Genomic DNA, 20,766 nt, shown 5'->3' with positions numbered 1-20,766 from the left:
CCCATGAAGTGATGGGACCAGATGCCATGATCTTAGTTTTCTGAATATTGAACTTTAAGCCAACTTTTTCACTCTCCTCTTTCACTTTCATCAAGAGGCTTTTTAGTTCCTCTTCACTTTCTGCCATAAGGGTGGTGTCATCTGCATATCTGAGGTTATTGATATTTCTCCTGGCAATCTTGATTCCAGCTTATGCTTCTTCCAGCCCAGCGTTTCTCATGAGGTACTCTGCATATAAATTAAATAAGCAGGGTGACAATATACAGCCTTGATGTACTCCTTTTCCTATTTGGAACCAGTCTGTTGTTCCATGTCCAGTTCTACCTGTTGCTTCCTGACCTGCATATAAATGTCTCAAGCGGCAGGTCGGGTGGTCTGGTATGCCCATCTCTTTCAGAATTTTCCACAGTTTATTGTGATCCACACAGTCAAAGGCTTTGACTGGGTACATGGGGCTAAAGACAGAACTGGTCTCAAGCACTCTGATTAATTTGATTCTCATGGTGTAGTTTGTTCTGAATGATTTCAGGTATGTTTTATGTTTGAGTAAGCAAATTCATCCTAGATCATGAGCCCATAGTCAGGTTTCTCATTGTCAGAAGTTAAAACAAGAAAAACTGGTTGGAATGAACTCTTGTGAAGTCTGATGCTTAATGGAATTAAAAAAAAAAAAAAAGATTTTTGCACATGTTCAGTGAGGAGAGTCAGGAGGGCACAGTGGAGGGGACCGGCTACTAGGCTGCAAGGTCTTGTTATACCCGATCGTGTCCTTGGAAAAGACCTCTCCTCTGTCTTCCTTTTTACCTTTCAGACGTGTGAAAGCTTCTTGACCGAAACACTTGAAGGATGTTTCCAACACCACTTTGTTAGCTAGAACGTAGCTGAGAAGGGCTGCGATTCACTCGATGAGTTAAACAAGTTTCACCAGAACACTCGGCAGTTGGGCCTTCTTAAGCTTTTTTGTGCTGTTTGTGGAAGGTAGACAGCAATGTAGTTGGGTATATAGACCTTTTCTCAAAATGTTTTAAAATGCATAAAATATATAGGATCACAAAGGAAATCAGTTACCATAAAAGTGATACGTATACCTTATGTTGCGAAAGAAGAATATGTGCTTCTTAAGTAAGACCTGACAGAAGTTTGGATAACAAGTATAGTTTTGAAGTGGTGATGAGCCCCCAACAATATTTCAACAGATGTAAAAGTATCTGTGATTTGGTGACAGTCACAGATGATAACGACTGTAACTTGTTGCCAACATTCATGATCAAAGAATGCTGATTTCTCTGATTAGCATTACCTGGCGTGCTGTGATTCATGGGGTCGCAAAAAGTCAGACACGACTGAGCAGCTGAACTGAACTGAATCAAATATTAGCATAATCTCTAATATTCCAGTTAGAGGTTAGTGAACTAAAATATAGTTTTCCCCCCATCTGTGTTCATGGGCTTTGTTGTTCTGCCCATAGGAGCCTGCAGACCCCAGATTTGATCATTAGTACTTCTGAGTGCAGCAGAACTCTGGGCGGTTGAGTAGGAAACAGATCAGACTCAAGCTTCAAAAAGTATTTGGCAAGGCATAAATAACCATTATTCCATTCAGCTAGCAATTGCTGCTCTATACAAAAAAATGTGATGATGTGGTGCAATGGGTTATAACCGTGGAAAATCATTTTGATGGAGTGGACACCAAATTGCAGAGGCTGAGGTCAACACTGAAGGGTAGGGGGCAGTCGAAAATCATCGTGGAAACCTTGGGCTGAGCTGTTAAAGGCAAGGCAAGGCAAGGAGACATCTCCTTTATTAAGAACTGCTGTATTAAAAGGAAATCTTTTTTTTTTTTTTTCTGCCCAAAAGGAGAGGTGTTATCTTTCAATGCTTTAGTTTATAATGGATTCCATTCACTTAGCATATACAGCCACTATTTTATGATGAATATCTTCAGTAATCTCCTATACTTGTACACCACTTCTTAAAAGTACGTTTGCCCCTGTTATCTTGTGTCTAAAGTAACTGCTATGGGTTGGACAGTCATATACTTTATCAGTAGCAATATTGAGACTAAGGGGGTCACAATTGTGTCAGCGGGGAAAACTGGATGCAGTAAGACCCCCTGGCATCTTAAGTTTCTCAGTGCTGGGTTTTCTGCTGAAGATCAGCTTTGGTAGAAAGGTGATGTACAGTGAGTTCTGTAGTGGGTTTAGTGAAGCAAATCTCCCCTAGAAATAAGAAATGTGGGCAGTGTATTACCGCTTTTGACGTGCAATAGGCAGGATGCCCGAGCATTTTGTGGAGAACGTAGCTTGGCCCATTCTTTGATTCCTTCAAATATAGATTGAGGGCCCCATCAGGCCACTGACCAGAAGGGCACCCACACTCACCTCCAGCTCCCCTTCTCCCACTCTTCTTCCCTCCTTGTGCCTGCTACTGCTGGTCACTCTGTCTCCTTCTGCTGCTTAGCAACACTCCCCTGCCCCACCCCCGGAGAAGTTGGATGGGGGGCCCCTTCATATTTGCATTTCTTACTTCACTCCTTCTTGTCCTGTGTTTTCATTCTTGTCGTCTGTTTAAACAGGAAAAAAGCGGTGTCTTCCCCCTACCTTTTATCTAGTCCCAAGTTTTCATGTCTCAGCTCTGTCTTTTAATGAGGAAAAAAAAGGTCCATGCAACTTTGCCCTGAATTGTCTGTCTCCTAATTCTCAAAACAGAATCAGCTAGAAAAATTGAGATGGACACATTTTTTTTTTCCCCTGACTGGCCAGTATTTATTTTCCCCAGGAGAACCCAGAGCAGACCGCATGTACTCTTAGGCACAGAACTGCAAAGACTAACCCATATGTAGGCGAGATTCACAGTGATGTCAGACATGGTGACTCTTGTTTCTTTTTTCCTCTTTTTATCAATAAGTTTTTCAGTGAGCACTCAAAGCTATTAACAGAATATATTGCAATATATTACTACATATGCTTTTTTTTTTCAGGCCAGGCTTTACTGGGACTCCTGCTGCAGGGTAGGGGTGTATGAGAACAAACCAACAGGTTCCCTTGCTTGCTCTGCCCCCCAAGGAAGGCTGCGCTTGTTCCTTATATGGGAAAGGGTAGGGACGTGTCCAGGGCTCAGGTAGGAGGGTGGCTTGCTTAGGTGGTCTGCCCACCCCTTAAGTGGTGTGTGCTGCGGCATGCTTTTGCTCCAGGCTCTTCAGACACGGCAGTTGGGATTTTTGGTCTCTTTGTATCTTTTGCCCAGAATCTGCCCTAACTGCTCATGCAGGCAGTTATTTTTCATCCCATTTAGTTTCTTTGTATTTTCTTGCTGGAGGAGAGGTTGTTCAGGTATAAGCTTTGCAGCAGTGCAGCAAAGGGTCCCAGATCCCAGACCTGTCTCATTCCCCACTGAGAGACTCTACATTGTTGTTCTTAAGATGCTGAAGGTCTCTTCTTCTGAAACTTCCTCCTGCTAGACAGGGACCGCAGACCCTAGAGGTATAGAAGTCCCTCGATGACTGTTCCAAGGACCTGTAGGGACCTGGGCCACTCTCCACTGGAATGGGCTGAGTTCCTTGAGCCATCATGAGCCTTACATCAAGCTGTTGGAGCCAAAAGGACACAAACTTAACCAAAAGGTTAAACAAGCAAGGGATGTAAAGGAGAGCAATAGCTATTGAAGGACCTAGAAAGAGAAGGAACCTGATTAACTTTGGTCTTCCTTAATGTTGATAAGGGAGGCAGTATCACCTGGGCTTGTTCAGTTGACACCTCTCTGCCTGGACTTGTGCAGTTCAGTTCAGTTCAGTTGCTCAGTCGTGTCCGACTCTTTGTGACCCCATGGACTGCCAGGCCTCCCTGTCCTTCACCAATTCCTGGAGCTTACTCAAATTCCTGTCCATCAAGTTGATGATGCCATCCAAGCATCTCATCCCCTGTCATCCCCTTCTCCCACATTCAATCTTTCCCAGCATCAGGGCCTTTTCCAATGACTCAGTTCTTCACATCAGATGACCAAAGATTGGAATTGCAGCTTCAGCATCAGTCCTTCCAATGAATATTCAGGACTGATTTCCTTTAGGATGGACTGGCTTGATCTCCTTGTAGTCCAAGGGACTCTCGAGAGTCTTCTCCAACACCACAGTTCAAAAGCATCAGTTCTTCAGCATTTAGCTTTCTTTATAGTCCAACTCTGACATCCATACGTGACCACTGGAAAAACCATAGCTTTGACTAGATGGACCTTTGTTGGCAAAGTAATGTCTCTGCTTTTTAATATACTGTCTAGGCTGGTCATAGCTTTTCTTCCAAGGAGCAAGTGTCTTTTAATTTCATGGCTGCAATCACCATCTGCAGTGATTTTGGAGCCCAAGAAAATAAAGTTTCTGACTGTTTCCATTGTTTCCCCATCTATTTGCCATGAAGTGATGGGACCAGATGCCATGATATTAGTTTTCTGTATGTTGAGTTTTAAGCCAGCTTTTCACTCCCCTCTTTCACTTTCTGATATCAAGAGGCTCTTTAGTTCCTCTTTACTTTCTGCCATAAGGGTGGTGTCATCTGCATATCTGAGGTTATTGATATTTCTCCGGGCAATCTTGTTTCCAGCCTGTGCTTCATCCAGCCCGACATTTCGCATGATGTACTCTGCATGTAAGTTAAATAAGCAGGGTGACAATATACAGCCTAGGCTTGTGTTTCCTTAATATTAACTTTTATCTGTTCTGGCACATTGATCCAAGTGCAGCAGGAAGTAGTTGTTCTGTCAGAAGAGTATCAAGAGTCAGACTGTTGTCAAGAACCATGTCAGGCAAGGGAGCAAGAGTGTTTCCAAGTTCCCATAAGGCTTCAAATAGGACCCAACCCACTAAATCATTTTACTTAGCTGTCTGATGGTGCCTGTCTTTTGAACAGGTATCTCAGAGCTTCTGGCTTACAGGTATACTATTTTCTGTATATATTTCTGTATATATTTCATGACCTGCAGGGTTTCTGAGGGAAAAAGCTTGAGTCTGGACAAATGTACCCAACTAGATATCCCCTGCAGTTTGACAGCAATAGGAGTGGTTAAATGTACTCTATAGGAGCCCTTCCCTTTTGACAACAGGTGGTCTTGGAGAGACCCCTCTCTCCAGGTTTTAAGAAGAATTTGGTCCCCCGGGGTTTTTTTGTGTGTGAAAGTGCTACTCCTTCCTCTGTATTTTTAATGGGGCTGGCTGTGCCTTGGGGCATAGTCAGATTGCCTAATTTGCTTTTTTTTTTTTCTCAACTTTACATTTGCTTTTTAATTTTGCAAAGCTTGACTTTGTTTCTTGCCTGTTCCATGAACTCTGTCTTGTCCTGACAGTGCCCTCAGCTTCTCAGAACTGGTGAATTCTGTCCCAATGTGCTCTCAGGCATTTGGCAGATCTTGAGTATATTCTGTTAATTTTTGTTGGTGGAAAGGAAAACACTAATTTTTTTTAACAGCTTCACTGAGGTATAATTTACATAGCAATATAATTCACGCTGTGTAATTATAGTGTGGTTGAATGGTATCTTCATATAATTTCTTCACATATGCAATTTACATTTATCCATTTATTTAACTTCCTATCTTTTAATACCCCTACACCTGACATCCGATTCCCTGCATCCCAAGCCACAGTTGTCTGTGCTCCTTCTCATCCTCTTTACCTCCATCTGCCTAGCATTTTCTGGGTTCTTCCCAGGTAGAGGTGATACTAGATATCCTATGTACTCTTTTTTTTCTTTTTTAATTGGAGGGTAATTACTTTATAATATTTTTTTGGCCTCTGCCATACATCAACATGAATCAGCCACAGGTATACATATGTCCCCTCCCTCCTGAACCCCTCTCCCACCTCCACCCATCCCACCCCTCTAGGTTGTCACAGAGCACTGGGTTGAGCTCCCTGTGTCACACGGCAAATTCCCACTTGCTATTTACTTTACTTACAGTAATGCATCTGTTTCCACGGTATTCTCTCAATTCGCCCCACCCTCTTAACACATGCCTACGGAATACTGAAAGATGGCACTGATGAGCCTGGTAGCTCAGAGGGTAAAGAGTCTGTCTGCAATGCGGGAGACCCGGGTTTGATCCCTGGGTCGGGAAGATACCCTGGAAAAAATGGCAACCCACTCCAGTACTCTTGCCTGGAAAATTCCATGGACGGAGGAGCCTGGTAGGCTACAGTCCATGGGGTCGAAAAGAGTTGGACACGACTGAGCGACTTCACTTTGTTTTCACTTCACTGATGAACCTACTTCCAGGACAGCAATGGAGATGCAGACATGAAAACAGACTTATAACAGGCACTTGAAATCAGATGGTGTCTCTCTCTCTTTTCTTTTCATGAAATCGGATGGTCTCTCTCTGTTTCTGGTCAACAACAAATCCATTGTTGACCAGAAGTTGAAGAACTTGGGACCCTGTGACAGGGGGACACACTACGGGCAGAAGGGGCTAGGCTTGCAGTTTCCCCGAGTTACAACCCTAACTGCTTCTCTTAGAGCACCACTGCTGTGTTCTTAGGGATCCAAGGAGAGTTGGTCATTACCATTTGTTGAACTCCTACTATACAGTGGGTACCATGTTAGACCCTTGATGTGGATTGCTTCCACAAGGTTATTATCCTTATTTTCCAAAGGTTATTTCCTTATTTTTACAACGAAGAAAACTAAGACTGAGAGATTTTAACAGAGAGGTTAAAAACCACCTGCCCAAGATCCGCCTGCAATGCAGGAGACCCCAGTTCGATTCCTGGGTCAGGAAGATCTGCTGGAGAAGGGACAGGCTACCCATCCCAGTATCCTTAGGCTTCCCTTGTGGCTCAGCTGGTAAAGAATCTGCCTGCAATGCCGGAGACCTGAGTTCGGTCCCTGGGTTGGGAAGATCCCTTGGAGAAGGGAAAGGCAACCCACTCCAGTATTCTGTCCTGGAGAATTCCGTGAACTGTATAGTCCATGGGGTCACAAAGAGTTGGACATGACTGAGTGACTTTCACTTTTCACTTCAAGATCACATAAGCAGCCAGACTGACACAAGTTCTTTTGGACTCTGGAGCCTGTTTTCTTAACCTGTATCTTCTGGTTACTAATTAATGAGAAGCTGAAGGAAAAAAACACACTGGCCACAGAAACCCAAAAAGCAGAGCTTCTTGCAGCCAGGCAGGGCAACTGGGACACTCAGCTCCCTCAGCTGTCCCCGGGCCCTCACACATCCCTGCCCCACGAGAGAATTCTCTTCACTGTAGTCAGTCAGTACTGTTAGAGTCCAGTTTTCCTAGCCAAGAAGTTACAGAAACATGTCCTTTGAAGAATGAGTTCCACCTGGAACGTTCTGTTTCCTCAAAGGGAAGAAGTAATTATGTGGGGAGACGTGTTCCTTTAGAACAGCTCCTTCCTGGATAACCCAGCTTTGGTTTTTGGTCACAGGATGGTGAATCTTAACGCGCCAGGCCAATCTCTCTTATTTTGCTGAAAGAAGTTACAAAGGGTGGGTTTGTAAAGGTAACTCCCAAAGCAGCTGACGTTCCCTCCTCTCGACGTGCTTTTCTGCCCTCGCGCGCGTGCGTGTGTTCCCCACTCAATGGCGACTGTTCCCACAGCTACGAAGAAACTTCCCAAACTGCTTGTCTTCCTGGAAAACTCCTCCTTATGCCCTAAATTCTTCTCAGTCAGAAGCTCAGCTCAAAGCGACAAGCAATGAACCACCTCTTGCCCCTCTGCAAACATTTACGGATGAGGAGATGATGATAAAGAGCGCAGGTGAGTGAACCCGGGTTCACCGCAGGTCTCCGCGGGTCACGTGGCCTTTGGTATGCGATCACACGGCCTGCGACAGGACTGGGGGAGGCGTTCTCCTAAGTTTGTGAATGGGATTTTTGTCATTAATTTTAAGTCCTCCTTTTTTCTTTTTTTTTAATTAATACATGCCAGATTTATAAGATAAAGACTTACTAGTATTTTTTTCCCCTACAGTTAAAAAATTTGCCCAGGAACAAGTTGCTCCTTTTGTTTCAAAAATGGATGAAGATTCAAAAATGGAAAAATCCATAATACAAGGATTATTTCAACAAGGGGTATATAATTAATGATTATTTTAATTTCAAACTTTCATAAATACCTTCCAGTGTTAAAATGTATGCATACTTTTAAATTTAGGAATGGTAATGATGGCATGATTTCCTAGTCAGAATTATGTGACTTCTCTTTCAGATTGAGAGCCTAGTTAAAAAAATTTTTTTAATTGAATTAACTTTAAAATTAGAAATACCGGTGCTTTCTAAGTAAAATGTTAGAAGCAAGAGTGATTTCTTCAGACCAGTGGTATTCAACTGGGGGCTATTTTTGTTCCCCAGAGGACATCTGGCAACGTCTGAAGATGTGGTAGTCACAACTAGGTGTGCTGTGACGTCTAGTAAGATGCAGGCCGAACATTGCAGAGTGCACAGGATGGCCTGCTGAGACACAGAATTATCCAGCTCAGCAACACCAAGGTTACGAAACCTTGCTTTAGTAAAGCTTCACACCAGAGCATCTACCCGAATCTCTGTGTATGTAGGAAACCTAAAGCAAGAGGTTCGCATCTGGCATCCATCAGAGTTAACCCGGGCAACCAATTTCCAACTTTTTAATTGGAAACTCATGGTGCTTTAATAGAAGCACAGTATATAAAATAGATAAAAATAGAAATGTTCTGACTGTGAGTATAGGGAGAGGTTATCAGCATGGGAGCCCCACGGAGAACATTTCAGAATCACCGGACTCTTCATCTCTTCCTTCTGTATGGGTGGGAAGATTTTTTTTTTTTTTTTTTTAATACTAAGACTATCCCTGATAGCTCAGCTGGTAAAGAATCTGCCTGCAGTGTGGGAGGCCTGGGTTCGATCCCTGGGTTGGGAAGATTCCCTGGAGGAAGGCATGGCAACCCACTCCAGTATTCTTGCCTGCAGAATCCCCGTAGAGCCTGCTGGGCTATAGTCCATGGGGTCACCAAGAGTTGGGCATGAGTGAGCGACTAAGCACACACATGCAAGGCTACCCAGGTGACGCTAGTGGTAAAGAACTTGCCCGCCAATGTAGTGGTAAAAGAGATGTAGGTTGGATCCCTGCATTGGGAAGATCCCCCGGAGGAGGGCATGGCAACCCACTCCAGTATCCTTGCCTGGAGAATCCCATGGACAGAGGAGCCTGGTGGGCTACTGTCCATGGGGTTGCACAGGGTCAGACACTTAGCAACTTAGCACACAAGGCTGTTCCAGAACTAATAGTCCCTATTAGTTCAGAGCCATTGGCTTAAATCTTAACCAGTTATCCTGTTTGAAAATTAACCTTTTCCAGTAATTGTTTTATTTCTTACTGTTCAAATAATACTAGTTTTTTTTTTTTTAATACCATATAGTAGTAGTTTTTCAGCTTTCTTTTAGCAGCGAAACTGTTGGGAAAATAGAATCTTATGTGAAGTCACAGTGGTTCAGAAAGCATCCATTTCTCAGCCAGGTCCATTTACAGAACCTCAAGGCTTCTCTGAGAGGTCTTGGGGTCCCACAGTTTGAGCTTCGCTCTCGTGAGGGGGTAGTTCTTGCAGGCAGGGTCATCTGCAGCGACAGGTTGCCTGCCACATCACAGTCACTCCTGCCTGCTTGTCACACACCCCTTGGGGGGTCTGCTTCATTTCACATCTTGCATCAGCTATTCTCAACCTCACGTGACTCCTAACTTCTGACCTCTACAGAGGTCACCTGCCAAGATAATTGACAAATATGTCCATCGGTGACCTTTTTAGAGAAGCAGTGTCTCTGACAGCTGTTAAAGATACGATAGTCTAATATTCTCACGCCTCTGTCAGCCTTCAGGCACCTCCCAGTCCTGAATTCTTCCTCATAGAACATCATTGCTGGTTTGCTCAGCTTTTCTATCCTCCCCTTTATGGTTCTCACTTCCTATCAGCTAAGTTTGCCATCAGCTAAAAACATAACAGCCATACCCTGGCTGCAGCACGTGCAACTCCCTACTACCTGGAGAGGGCAGAGAGAAGCATTCCTCTTTGCCTGGTCACAGCTTTGTGTCTCCCCCCACCCACCTTAGTAAAAGGCAGATTTATTCTATGTGAAGAGAAGTCAGAGTATACACAGTTTTGGGTCTTGAATTACATGTGCACACATTCTCTTGCTGAAACAAGGACACTTAAAAAACAGAATATTGTGGATGTTTCATGTTCCAGACTGAAGACTGGTTACTGAATAGTCAGGCAGTTACTGAAAAGCCTTGAGCAGTTTTGACCACAATTGTCAGGCACCTGGGCCTTATCTTGTGTGATTCTAGAAAACACTAGACCACATGTGGTCTGCTAACCATCTGAACTTGCTGAAATGGCCCCAAAAGGAATGGCCATTCAGTTATTCATTCAATTATTATCTCAGTTTAAAGGGTCAAGGTCTCTTATTTTTGTTTTTTAGATCCCAAAAGCAAATAGTTGATAGTTCTAGCATGTCATTTTATCTTTTGAAAATATATTTCTGTTATAGATTTTCCTGTTTGTTATAGATTTTTTTTTGTTACTTAGAGGGATAGAGCCATACCAAATAAAAATAATATATGCATACAGAACTTAAAAATCAAGAACATATATAATTACAAATTATTTCTGAACTCATTCTTGCAAGAAATTGTCCCATATAAAAAATAGCTTTCTTAATGTATGTTTCCTTCTTTTTCCTTTAGTTGATGGGTATTGAAATTGACACAAAATATGGAGGAACAGGAGCTTCATTTTTTTCCTCTGTCCTAGTGATAGAGGAGTTAGCCAAAGTTGATGCATCTGTGGCTCTGGTATGTGACATTCAGAACACATTAATTAACAGGATGATTGGAAAATACGGAACAGAAGAACAGAAGGCTACCTATTTGCCCAAGCTAGCTACAGAAAAGGTGAGTTGACATGAGTTGTTGAAATGGATCTGATCTTGTCTAAATGTAGGATGTTTTCAGGAGAAAAGTAGCTACAGTGTTGGCTTTTCTGTTTAAGACCACAACACAGCACCACTAATTACTCAAGCAATGCTCAATAAATTAATGAGCTCAGACGGTAAGGAATGTGCCTGCAATGCAGGAGACCTGGGTTGGATCCCTGGATCAGAAAGATCCCCTGGAGAAGGGTATGACACCCCACTCCAGTATTCTTGCTGGGAGAATTCCATGGATAGAGGAGCCTGGTGGGTTACAGTCTATGGGATCGCAAAGAGTTGGACATGACTGAGTGGCTAATACACACTAGAAAAATACACTCGGAAAATTTAGAGAATTACCTTTGCACAACTAAATTATTTCTCTTTTGGGCCTAATTATATCTATTGTTTTGATTGATGGTTTCATTTACATTGCAATTATGAAAACCAGTTTAATGAAATGTAACTTTGAATATGTGTGCTTAGATCTTTAAGTTTGACCTAGACAAATAGTGGGATGTATTTTGGGAAATAATGCTGTCAGAATGCTGTTACTATTTCGATACATACAGGCTTTTGGAAGTAGCCAGAAGTTTTTGATTTTCAAGTGTTGATTTTGCTGTAAGTGGGTATTTGTTATGCAGAATATAAATACAGGTCTTAATTTGGAATTTTTTCCTCACATGTGTAGGCATCAAGTATCTGCATTTCAGAGACTGGAGCAGGTAGCGATTCATTTGCTATGAAGACCAGAGCTGATAAAAAGGGAGATTATTACATCATCAATGGGTCAAAGATGTGGATTAGCAGTGCTGAGATTGCTGGGCTGTTCGTGGTGATGGCAAATGCAGACTTTTCTGCTGTAAGTTTGAAGAAAAACGTGCTAGCCATTGCCCCTCATCTTTTCTCTTTGTTTCTTTTCTTTACTTGCATTTTCTTCTTAGGACTTAGTCTTAAATTCTCCATTCTCCTCAGAATTGGAAAGGTTAGACAGCTGACATCTTTTCATCCACTTATTTACTAACCTCCTAAAACAAATATTACAATTAACAATAAATTTTAGCTACATGGAGGACCATTTAATTAATCTCCTAATCTGTTAGATAGGAGGCTAAAATCTTAAATTTTATAGAATTTCAGATTTTCTGTTTAATAATGAATTTAAGTAGCTATTTAGTACATTTATTTATTTTTGATGTGGATCATTTTAAGTTTTTTTGCATTTGTTCCAGTGTTGCTTCTGTTTTATTTTTTGGCCAGGAGGCTTGTGGGATCTCAGCTCCCCAACCAGGAATTGAACCCACACCCCTTACATTGAAAGGTGAAGCCTTTACTATAGACAGCCAGGGAAGTCCCGTAGCACATTTATTTTTTTAAATTGTTTTTCTAGCACATTTATTTTTAAGAGTGTTTTATTACATTCTTAAAATAAGAAGGGCTTCTTCTTATTTAAAAGAAAAAGGGCTTCGCAGATGGCTCAGGAGTAAAGAATCCGCCTGCCAATGCAGGAGTCACAGGAGACACGGGTTCAATCCTGAGTCTGGAAGATCCCCTGGAGGAGACAATGGCAACCCAGTTTTCTTGCCTAGAGTATCCATCATGGACAGAGGAGTGTGGTGGGCCACAGTCTCTGGGGTTGCAAAGAGTTGCACATGACTGAGCACGCATGCACACATTCAGTTGAAAAATAGACATATAGCAAAATGGTAAAGATTGCTTTTGTTTTTTCTCTAGGGTAACATTTAATAAAATTTTGAAACTTATAAAGTTAAATGTAAGATGGGGAATTAATTAATCATGTAATACTTTTGTGTTGCTTAATAATTTTGATAGCAACAGTAGTTTCTGAAAGTGTGAAGTTCTTGATTTTGAATCTACTTGCACCACTCTGGTTTCATAACACACATGGTGCAGCTCTGAGTTCATTAGTAATTAGTGCTGAAGTCTGCTGTCAGTTTTCTGTTTACTTTGAGCCCTTTGGAAACAAGAGATCTTCTCAGTCCAAGTGGTGATAGCATTTTAAATCTGCATTTCAGGGGTATAAAGGAATTACCTGCTTCTTGGTCGATGGTGATACCGAGGGCCTTCATGTAGGGAAACCAGAGAACAAATTGGGAATCAGAGCATCTTCCACCTGCCCAGTCACATTTGAAAATGTCAAGGTGGGTATCTTAGACAAGGAATAAGCTCTGCCTGTATGTATAGTTGCGAGTAAGGTATCAAAATTATTAGTCCTACACAGGAGAGTATTTTGTAAACCTCTTGAACAGTGATCTTAGTTGAGGTCATGACCTAAGTGTGCTTCTCACAAACGTTGAGACCAAGGTTGAAACCCTGTCTGCCCAGCCGCTGGTCTCAAGTGCCAACCCAGAGAAGTCATCTCATTCATAGTTTAGCAACCTGTTACTTGTGCACCAAACATGGCTTTGGAGGAGGAAGCCCACAGCAAGGCCACAAGGTGGGGCTGTTGCCCAGGAAGAGTGGAAAACAGCCAGGCAGCCCCACTGCAGGTGAGAGCTGAGTCTTAAAAAAAAAAGAAGCGATGACTGGGATGGGGTGCTTTAGACCTGACTGAGGTAGGGCAGGGTGCGATCCATCAGCTGCCGCTGGTGAGAATGTCGCCTTTTTGGCTCCCTGGTGACTGTGTATGTGCTCCTGGGGTGTCCTTATGGGGTCGTGTGAGCCTCCCTGCTGCACCCCAGCTCTCTTTCTTCTCCTCATCTCCCTTTGCTTTCCCCACGCTGCCCACTCTTGTCTCCTAACTGCTCATGTTAAGAAGCTAAGTGTATTTTTTTTAATTTCTCTCCTGCTATCCATAAAGCAGGTTTATTTTTGTGGCCATGCCACACGGCTTGTGAGATCTTAGTTCCCCAACCAGGGATCAAACCTGTGCCCCCAGCAGTGAAAACACAGAGTCCTAACCACTGGACCACCAGGGAATTCTACCAAGTGTATTTTTTTTATTGCTCCTAGTCAGTAAACGGTGTAATCTGTGTCTTCACTCCTGCTTTATCTTGTGTCCACATGCACGTGTCCACACACACCCCTCTGTTGATTTTTTCACAGTAATAGTCTAAACGGAAGAGAGGCTGACAACCCGTCCACGTTTTCTGCTATTCCTGATAGTTTATCTCACACTGTAGCATACAAGTAAGAGTTCAGGGCGGGTGGGGGGTGGGCAGAAATTGTTATTCATTTATGTTGTTGATTAATTGTATGAGATTTCATTCTTCTAGATTCAAAAGATGTCTATGCTAGGCTCTGGAGGATGCAGTAGTGAACAGCGTGGACTTGAGTTCTATCCCCCTGAGAGTGCGTGGGAAGCAGTTTAGAAGGAGTTTCAGAGACATACTGGACAATTTTCTTGGAATTTAATGAATACTATGCTAGAGTGTTATCACAGAAACTAAGAGTATATGTGCATTTAAAAATATATAATCAAAATGAATTATGGCAAATTAAATTGAGAAATAACTGCACATTTTTCTTTTCAGGTTCCAAAAACAAATATCCTGGGGCAAGTTGGGCACGGCTATAAGTATGCCATCGGGAGTCTTAATGAAGGCAGAATAGGAATCGCTGCACAGGTTAGTCAGATTTTACCCTTTAACTTGATTCTTCCACACACAGTCAATTAAAATGTAAAAAAAAAAAAAAAAAAATCAGTAAAACCAGTGAGTATTTGGAAGCTCTTCAACACAAGATGGCGCCCTTCCCTTCCATGAAGCAAAAGAATAGCTTCTGGCTGTGATTTCTTTAAAATTCCGCTTTGGTCAATTATGTAATGTCCTGAGACCCAAACAGTGGCTTAGAGCTAACAGTTTTTTCCTGCTTTGAGAGCATTAAAGTATTATCTAATACCTGGATCGATAACTTAAGTACATTGTAGATTAAATGTGGTATTTCTTTTTTGAAAATCAACTTTTCAAAGCATGCAATTCATTTTGCAATTTTAAAAATGAAGAACAAGTAACATTCAGGGGACTTCCCTGGCAGTCCAGTGGCTGACTCCATGTTCCCAGTGCAGGGGCCCGGGTTTGACCCGTGGTTGGGGAACCAGATCGCACGAGCCACAGCTGCAGAGCGCACGTGCCGCAAGGGAGATCCAAGATCCCGGGTGCCGCAACCAAGACCCAGCACAACCAGATAAATAAACATTTAAAATAAGTAAATAAATCTTTCAGAAAAAAGGAAGACGTTACAGTCTAATGTGTAGTGAGAGTCTCTGTAGATAATGAAAGATTTTTACTTAATGTTTTGCATGTGAAAAGCAAACAAATTTTTGCCCTGGCACTTAGAGATAAAATGGCAACAATTAAACAGATATATAAGATAAGAACAATTCAATTTTTTTAAACCAAATTTGCCCTTTAAATAGCATATTAAATTTTTCTATTAGATGACACCAGTTGCTTTCTAGAATCACAAAGTGAAATCTTTGGTTTTATGAATTCATTTTTGTAACATATTAACTTTTAATCAATGAGTATTCAGAACTCAAAAACATACAGCTTTTAGATTTTGAAGATACTGCATATATCAACTATTTGGAGTAGTTAAATTATAATTTTACTCTAGATTTTTCTTCACTACTGTTAATCTGCTAATAAAATATTCTTAGCTCAAAACCTAACCCATATTTCCCACAAAGCACAAATAACATATCAGTCAGGAGAACTGGCTTATCTTTTCATTTTAAAGTTTTTCCTGTGATTCAGCTTCATCAGATATGGCATTAAAAACTATAGCATTGGATTTTGTTCTTCCCAGACACATAAATAATAAGATGGCTGGCAGTAAATACACAGCCTGGGCTTTAGTCTAATTACTCCAGGTTATCGTATAACCTAATTAAAAGTTAAGGTCAGAAAAAAGAGAAACAAAGAGTAAGATCTGGTAGTTATTATTTCTTGATTAATACTGTGAATGCCTTTTAGAGAGGGAGGCACCTGTAACTGAACTGAAGGCGTCCATCCTTAAAACTCTGTAGTTATAAAGAATTTTAGTTTTTAATTATTTATAGTGAACATTGTACACTGTTTTGGAAAAGCCTCTGTTGCCTGACAAGTGATCACTACAATTTGTGTCCATAAACTATATTGTTGACATCCTGTGAACTTTAGTTGTAAGAGTTTAGCAGCAGCATCTTCTCTCACAGCCGAAAGTACAGTGAGTTGCTGCTTCATTTTAATTTGCTTTGGGGGTTTTGACTTGGTTTGGGTTTTGTCCTTAATATAATGGTGCATAATATCCCATCCTCCAGAAAGTTCAAAGTAAAAGGCTGAGGAAAAATTTGAATGAACACTAATGAAATATTGATAAGTTTGTGGGCAATTCCCCCCAAAGCTTAACTATTGATTTTCTTTTTCCTTTTTCTAAAACCTACATGGTTTGATGTAATTAGATAGTGATTTAACAGCTACCTAATGTTGAAATGTAGAAACAGTTTCTAAGCTCAGATTCATTCAGTTCTTGTGGAGATGGGGATGGCAATGAGACAGTCCAGCTATAACTGCCACCATATCCTGATTTGTTCCTCAAATGTATACACTGATATTTTTACTGGCATCTCTGTGTCAGTGGTCCCCAACTCTCGCTGTGCATTAAATCATTAAAGAGTTTTCAGAATGCTGGTGCTCAGGCCCACTCTCCCTCCCCCTTCCGTCCCACTCCCAGGGTTTGGGTTTGGTTGCTAGACCCTCACAGTGTTTGTTTGTTTGTTTTTCCACCATTGAAAATAATTTATTGAGGTGAGGTTTGTGTAACAAAATTAATCATTTTAAAGTGAATAATTCAGTAGCATGTGTTATATTCCCAATGTTGCTTAGCGGTCACCACTCTTATCCTAGAACATTTTCGTCACCCCAGAAAGAAGTGCTGTGCTTTGAAGGACTCACCCCGAGTGCTGGATAGACTCTTAGCTTTATGGTCCCTCTCATCAGTTCAGTCACTCAGTCGTGTCCAACTCTGCAACCCCATGACTGCAGCAGGCCAGGCAGATGGAGGGTTCTGACAAAATGTGGTCCACTGGGGAAGGGAGTGGCAAACCACTTCAGTATTCTTGCCTTGAGAACCCCATGAACAGTATGAAAATGGTCCCTCTCATATCTGCTCTAAGTCAAGCGGCAAGGGAAGGAGGATGGCTGAGCATTTGTCGTCCTGGAGAGGTTACTGCTCAGGGCGGCCCCACATTGGTATTTTTATTATTTGAGTTCCCCTAGATGATTCTGACGGAGAAGGCAATGGCACCCCACTCCAGTACTCTTGCCTGGAAAATCCCATGGATGGAGGAGCCTGGTAGGCTGCAGTCTATGGGGTCGCTGAGGGTCGGACATGACTGAGCGACTTCACTTTCACTTTTCACTTTCATGCGTTGGAGAAGGAAATGGCAACCCACTCCAGTGTTCTTGCCTGGAGAATCCCAGGGACGGGGCAGCCTGGTGGGCTGCCGTCTATGGGGTCACACAGAGTTGGACACGACTGAGGTGACTTTGCAACAGCAGCAGCAGATGGTTCTGACGTGCTGTCAGGGTTGAGAAACACTGCTCCTTTATGTCCTGACACCCAACCCACCGAAGTTCTTGTCATTCAGTCGCTAAGTCCTGTCCGACTCTTTGTGACCCCATGGACTGCAGCGTGCCAGGCTTCCCTGTCCTTCACCATCTTCCAGAGTTCACTCAAACTCAGGTCCATTGATTCGGTGATGCCGTCCAACCATCTCATCCTCTGTCACCCTCTTTTCCTCCTGCCTTCAGTCTTCCCCAGCATCAGGGTCTTTTCCACTGAGTCAGCTCATCGTAATCGATGACCAAAGTATTAGAACTTCAGCTTCAGCATCAGTCCTGCCAATGAATATTCAGGGTTTTCTTTAGGATTGACTGGTTTGATCTCCTTGCTGTTCAAGGGGCTCTCAAGAGTCTTATCCAGCACCAAAGCTCTTATTAATCCTGATCATATATGAAATGGACCAGAAGATAGAAGGTTCAGAAGCAATAAAATTTCTGAGGCTTAGTTTGCGTCTAGAGACTCAAGCTTAAAGAAGAAGAATCCGTAAAAGTGGGCATAACCACACCAAAAAGTCTGCCTCCATGCTGGAATCAAATATACTCTTCTTCATAGGAAATTAGTCACATTTTCTCCCAATTCACGACTTTATGACTTCCTAATCTAAGCTTAGTGACGGTGGCAATAGAACACAGAGAAAGATGGAACACCCTGCCTTCCTGCCTGCTTAGTCACATCCAACTTTTTGCGACCCCATGGACTGTAGCCCACCAGGCTCCTCTGTCGATGGGATTTCCCAGGCAAGCATGTGGAGTGGGTTGCCATTTCCTTCTCTGGGGAATCTTCCCAACCCAGGGATGGAACCTGAGTCCCCTGTATTTCCTGCATTGGCAGGCAGGTTCTTTACCCTCTGAGCCATCAGGGAAGTGTTCTCCCAATTACTAGAACTTAAGTTCTATAAATGCAGTGGGTGAAGGTCATTAACATATGCCTCACCATCTTGGTATGCCTAGTTCTTTCTCTACCCCAACTTTTCAATTTGCCTGTAAAAAGAATTTGTAACCTGAATAATCAAGAACATAAAGTATTAATAAAAAATAAGAAATTCTGATTTTTTTTAACAGATGCTGGGAGTGGCTCAAGGCTGTTTTGACTACACTATTCCATATATTAAAGAAAGGAAACAATTTGGCAGAAGGGTATTTGATTTTCAGGTATGTAATTATTAGCATCTTTCTACTGTTCCATACTCGCGTCTTCCTGTTAATGAAAAGCTTTGTCACAAAGCCGCAAGGGAATCCTCTCAGGGATTTTAATGGGAGAGGCACAGAAAGGAAGGAATAGGTCTCAGTGTGTATACTTGTGACTGCATTGACCTTCTCCAAGGGCAGAACAGTAGTCTTTGAGGCCTGGTTATGGCATGATTGAGGATACACCGGTGAGCACTTGGGAGCTGCCTCCTCGTGGCTTCCAAATTCCAGAGCCTGGGGTTTGTGGTCAGACATCCTGGGTTAGAATGTTGGTTCTTTGTCTTGCTGGCTTAGTCCTTGAGCATGTTACATCACCTCTGCAAACCTCAGCTGCTTCATCTGTAAAATAAAGGTAACACTACATACTCTTTAGGATGATTTGGAATCAAATAGATGTTTTAAGGGGCTTCTCTGGTGAATCAGATGGTAAAGAATCTGCCTGCGATGCTGGAGACCTGGGTTCGATCCCTGGGTTAGGAAGATCCCCTGGAGAAGGGAACAGCTACCCTCTCCAGTATTCTGACCCTGGATAGTTCCATGGACAGAGGAGCCTGGCAGGCTACAGTCTATGGGGTTGCAAAGAGCCGGACACGACTGAGCGGCTTTCACTTTCTTTCAGATGTTTCAAGTGCTTGACACAGTATTAAAAATAACACTCACATTTTTAAACATAATTCTACGATAATTTATCTTTTAAATCTTCGCGTGCATGCTAAGTTGCTTCAGTTGTATCTGACTCTTCTCGACCCCATGGGCTGTAGCCCGCCAGGCTTCTCTGTTCATGGGATTCTCCAGGCAAGAATACTGGAGTGGTTTGCCATGCCCTCCTCAAGGGAATCTTCCTGATCTAGGGATCAAACCCGCATCTCCCACGGCTCTTACATTGCAGGCGGATTCTTTACCACTGAGCCACCAGGGAAGGCTTTAAATCTTGGCAGTTGTTAAACAATTTACATGAACTTTGAAAAATTTTTCAGAAGCAATATGTGGAGTGGTTGATTTTAGATTGCAGGTTTTAAACTGCCCTCTGGTGGCTCAGTAAAGAATCTGCCTGCAATCAGGAGGCCTGGGTTCGATCCCTGGTTTGGGAAGATCCCTTGAAGGGAATGGCTACCCACTCCAGTATTGTTGCCTGGAGAATTCCATGGACTAGAGGAGCCTGGCAGGCTACAGTCCATGAGGTCAAAAAGAGTTGGATACAACTAACTAACACTTTTGCAAAATGAATGGGTTTTTTTGGGCAAGTATGTTTGAGTCCGTCAGTGTTCCATATACAGGTGGGATTTTGACAACGAGTTGGGTTTCCAGAAGCCATGATTCTCTACATTGGATCTGACCATTGCAGGGGCTCCAACACCAAGTGGCTCACATGGCCACCCAGCTGGAAGCTGCTCGACTCCTGACATACAATGCTGCGAGGCTCTTAGAGGCTGGGAGGCCAATGATTAAAGAAGCATCTATGGCCAAATACCATGCGTCAGAGGTAAAACAAACAAGAGTAATGCAGTCTTTTAGATTTTTTTTAAAAAACTTATTTTGTATTGGAGTATAGCCGATTAACAATGCTGTGATAGTTTCAGGTTGCAGTCTTTTAATTTTTAAGAAATTTATTTATTAAGCCTGTCATTTAGGAACGTTGCTTGAACATTTGTTTGTTTTTCAAGTAAAATAACATGGACCTTCTAGTTCCTACACAGGAAATGCAAGAAAGTAAAGCTGCCATAGGAAGGTACTTTAACTCTCTAAGGTTTCCATGTTCTTGTGGCTCTCGGGTGGAAACCAAGTCACCCAGGTCAGGTGGAAAAGCCACTGTAAACCCCTAGGTGGGCCTCAGCTGAACACTGGCATCGTGGCTGTGGTTCCAAGTTGGGGCGAAGCGAATGCCCTGGAGATAACATGAAATAGAAAGTCGCAGGAAGATACCATCCTCGTGTTGACTGTACTCAGCATGTAACACGCTGGGCTTGGGCTGAAACTTGGTCGCATCACAGGGCTCGGCAGTGTGTTAGTCACTCCCTGGCCTCAGATATTTCTTTAACCCCTTCAGTCCCCAGGTCTAATCTTGTGCCTCAAC

General features: G+C 42.5%; 1 protein-coding gene across 1 annotated transcript in view; it reads left to right on the top strand.

The window, feature by feature from the left end:
- ACADSB (acyl-CoA dehydrogenase, short/branched chain) overlaps positions 1–20,766 on the top strand; it is a 49,358-nt gene that overhangs the window by 23,149 nt on the left and 5,443 nt on the right. Inside the window, exons 2-9 of the mRNA XM_010859179.1 lie at positions 7,597–7,756; positions 7,970–8,070; positions 10,715–10,921; positions 11,630–11,800; positions 12,975–13,100; positions 14,433–14,525; positions 18,567–18,656; positions 20,038–20,175. Of these exons, the coding sequence (XP_010857481.1) occupies positions 7,597–7,756; positions 7,970–8,070; positions 10,715–10,921; positions 11,630–11,800; positions 12,975–13,100; positions 14,433–14,525; positions 18,567–18,656; positions 20,038–20,175 (1,086 nt within the window). The remainder of the gene's footprint in view (positions 1–7,596; positions 7,757–7,969; positions 8,071–10,714; positions 10,922–11,629; positions 11,801–12,974; positions 13,101–14,432; positions 14,526–18,566; positions 18,657–20,037; positions 20,176–20,766) is intronic.

The sequence above is a fragment of the Bison bison genome, unplaced genomic scaffold (genome assembly GCF_000754665.1).
Source record: "Bison bison bison isolate TAMUID 2011002044 unplaced genomic scaffold, Bison_UMD1.0 scf7180017864456, whole genome shotgun sequence".
Lineage (NCBI taxonomy): Eukaryota > Metazoa > Chordata > Mammalia > Artiodactyla > Bovidae > Bison > Bison bison.
This window is presented reverse-complemented; position numbering and strand designations above follow the sequence as displayed.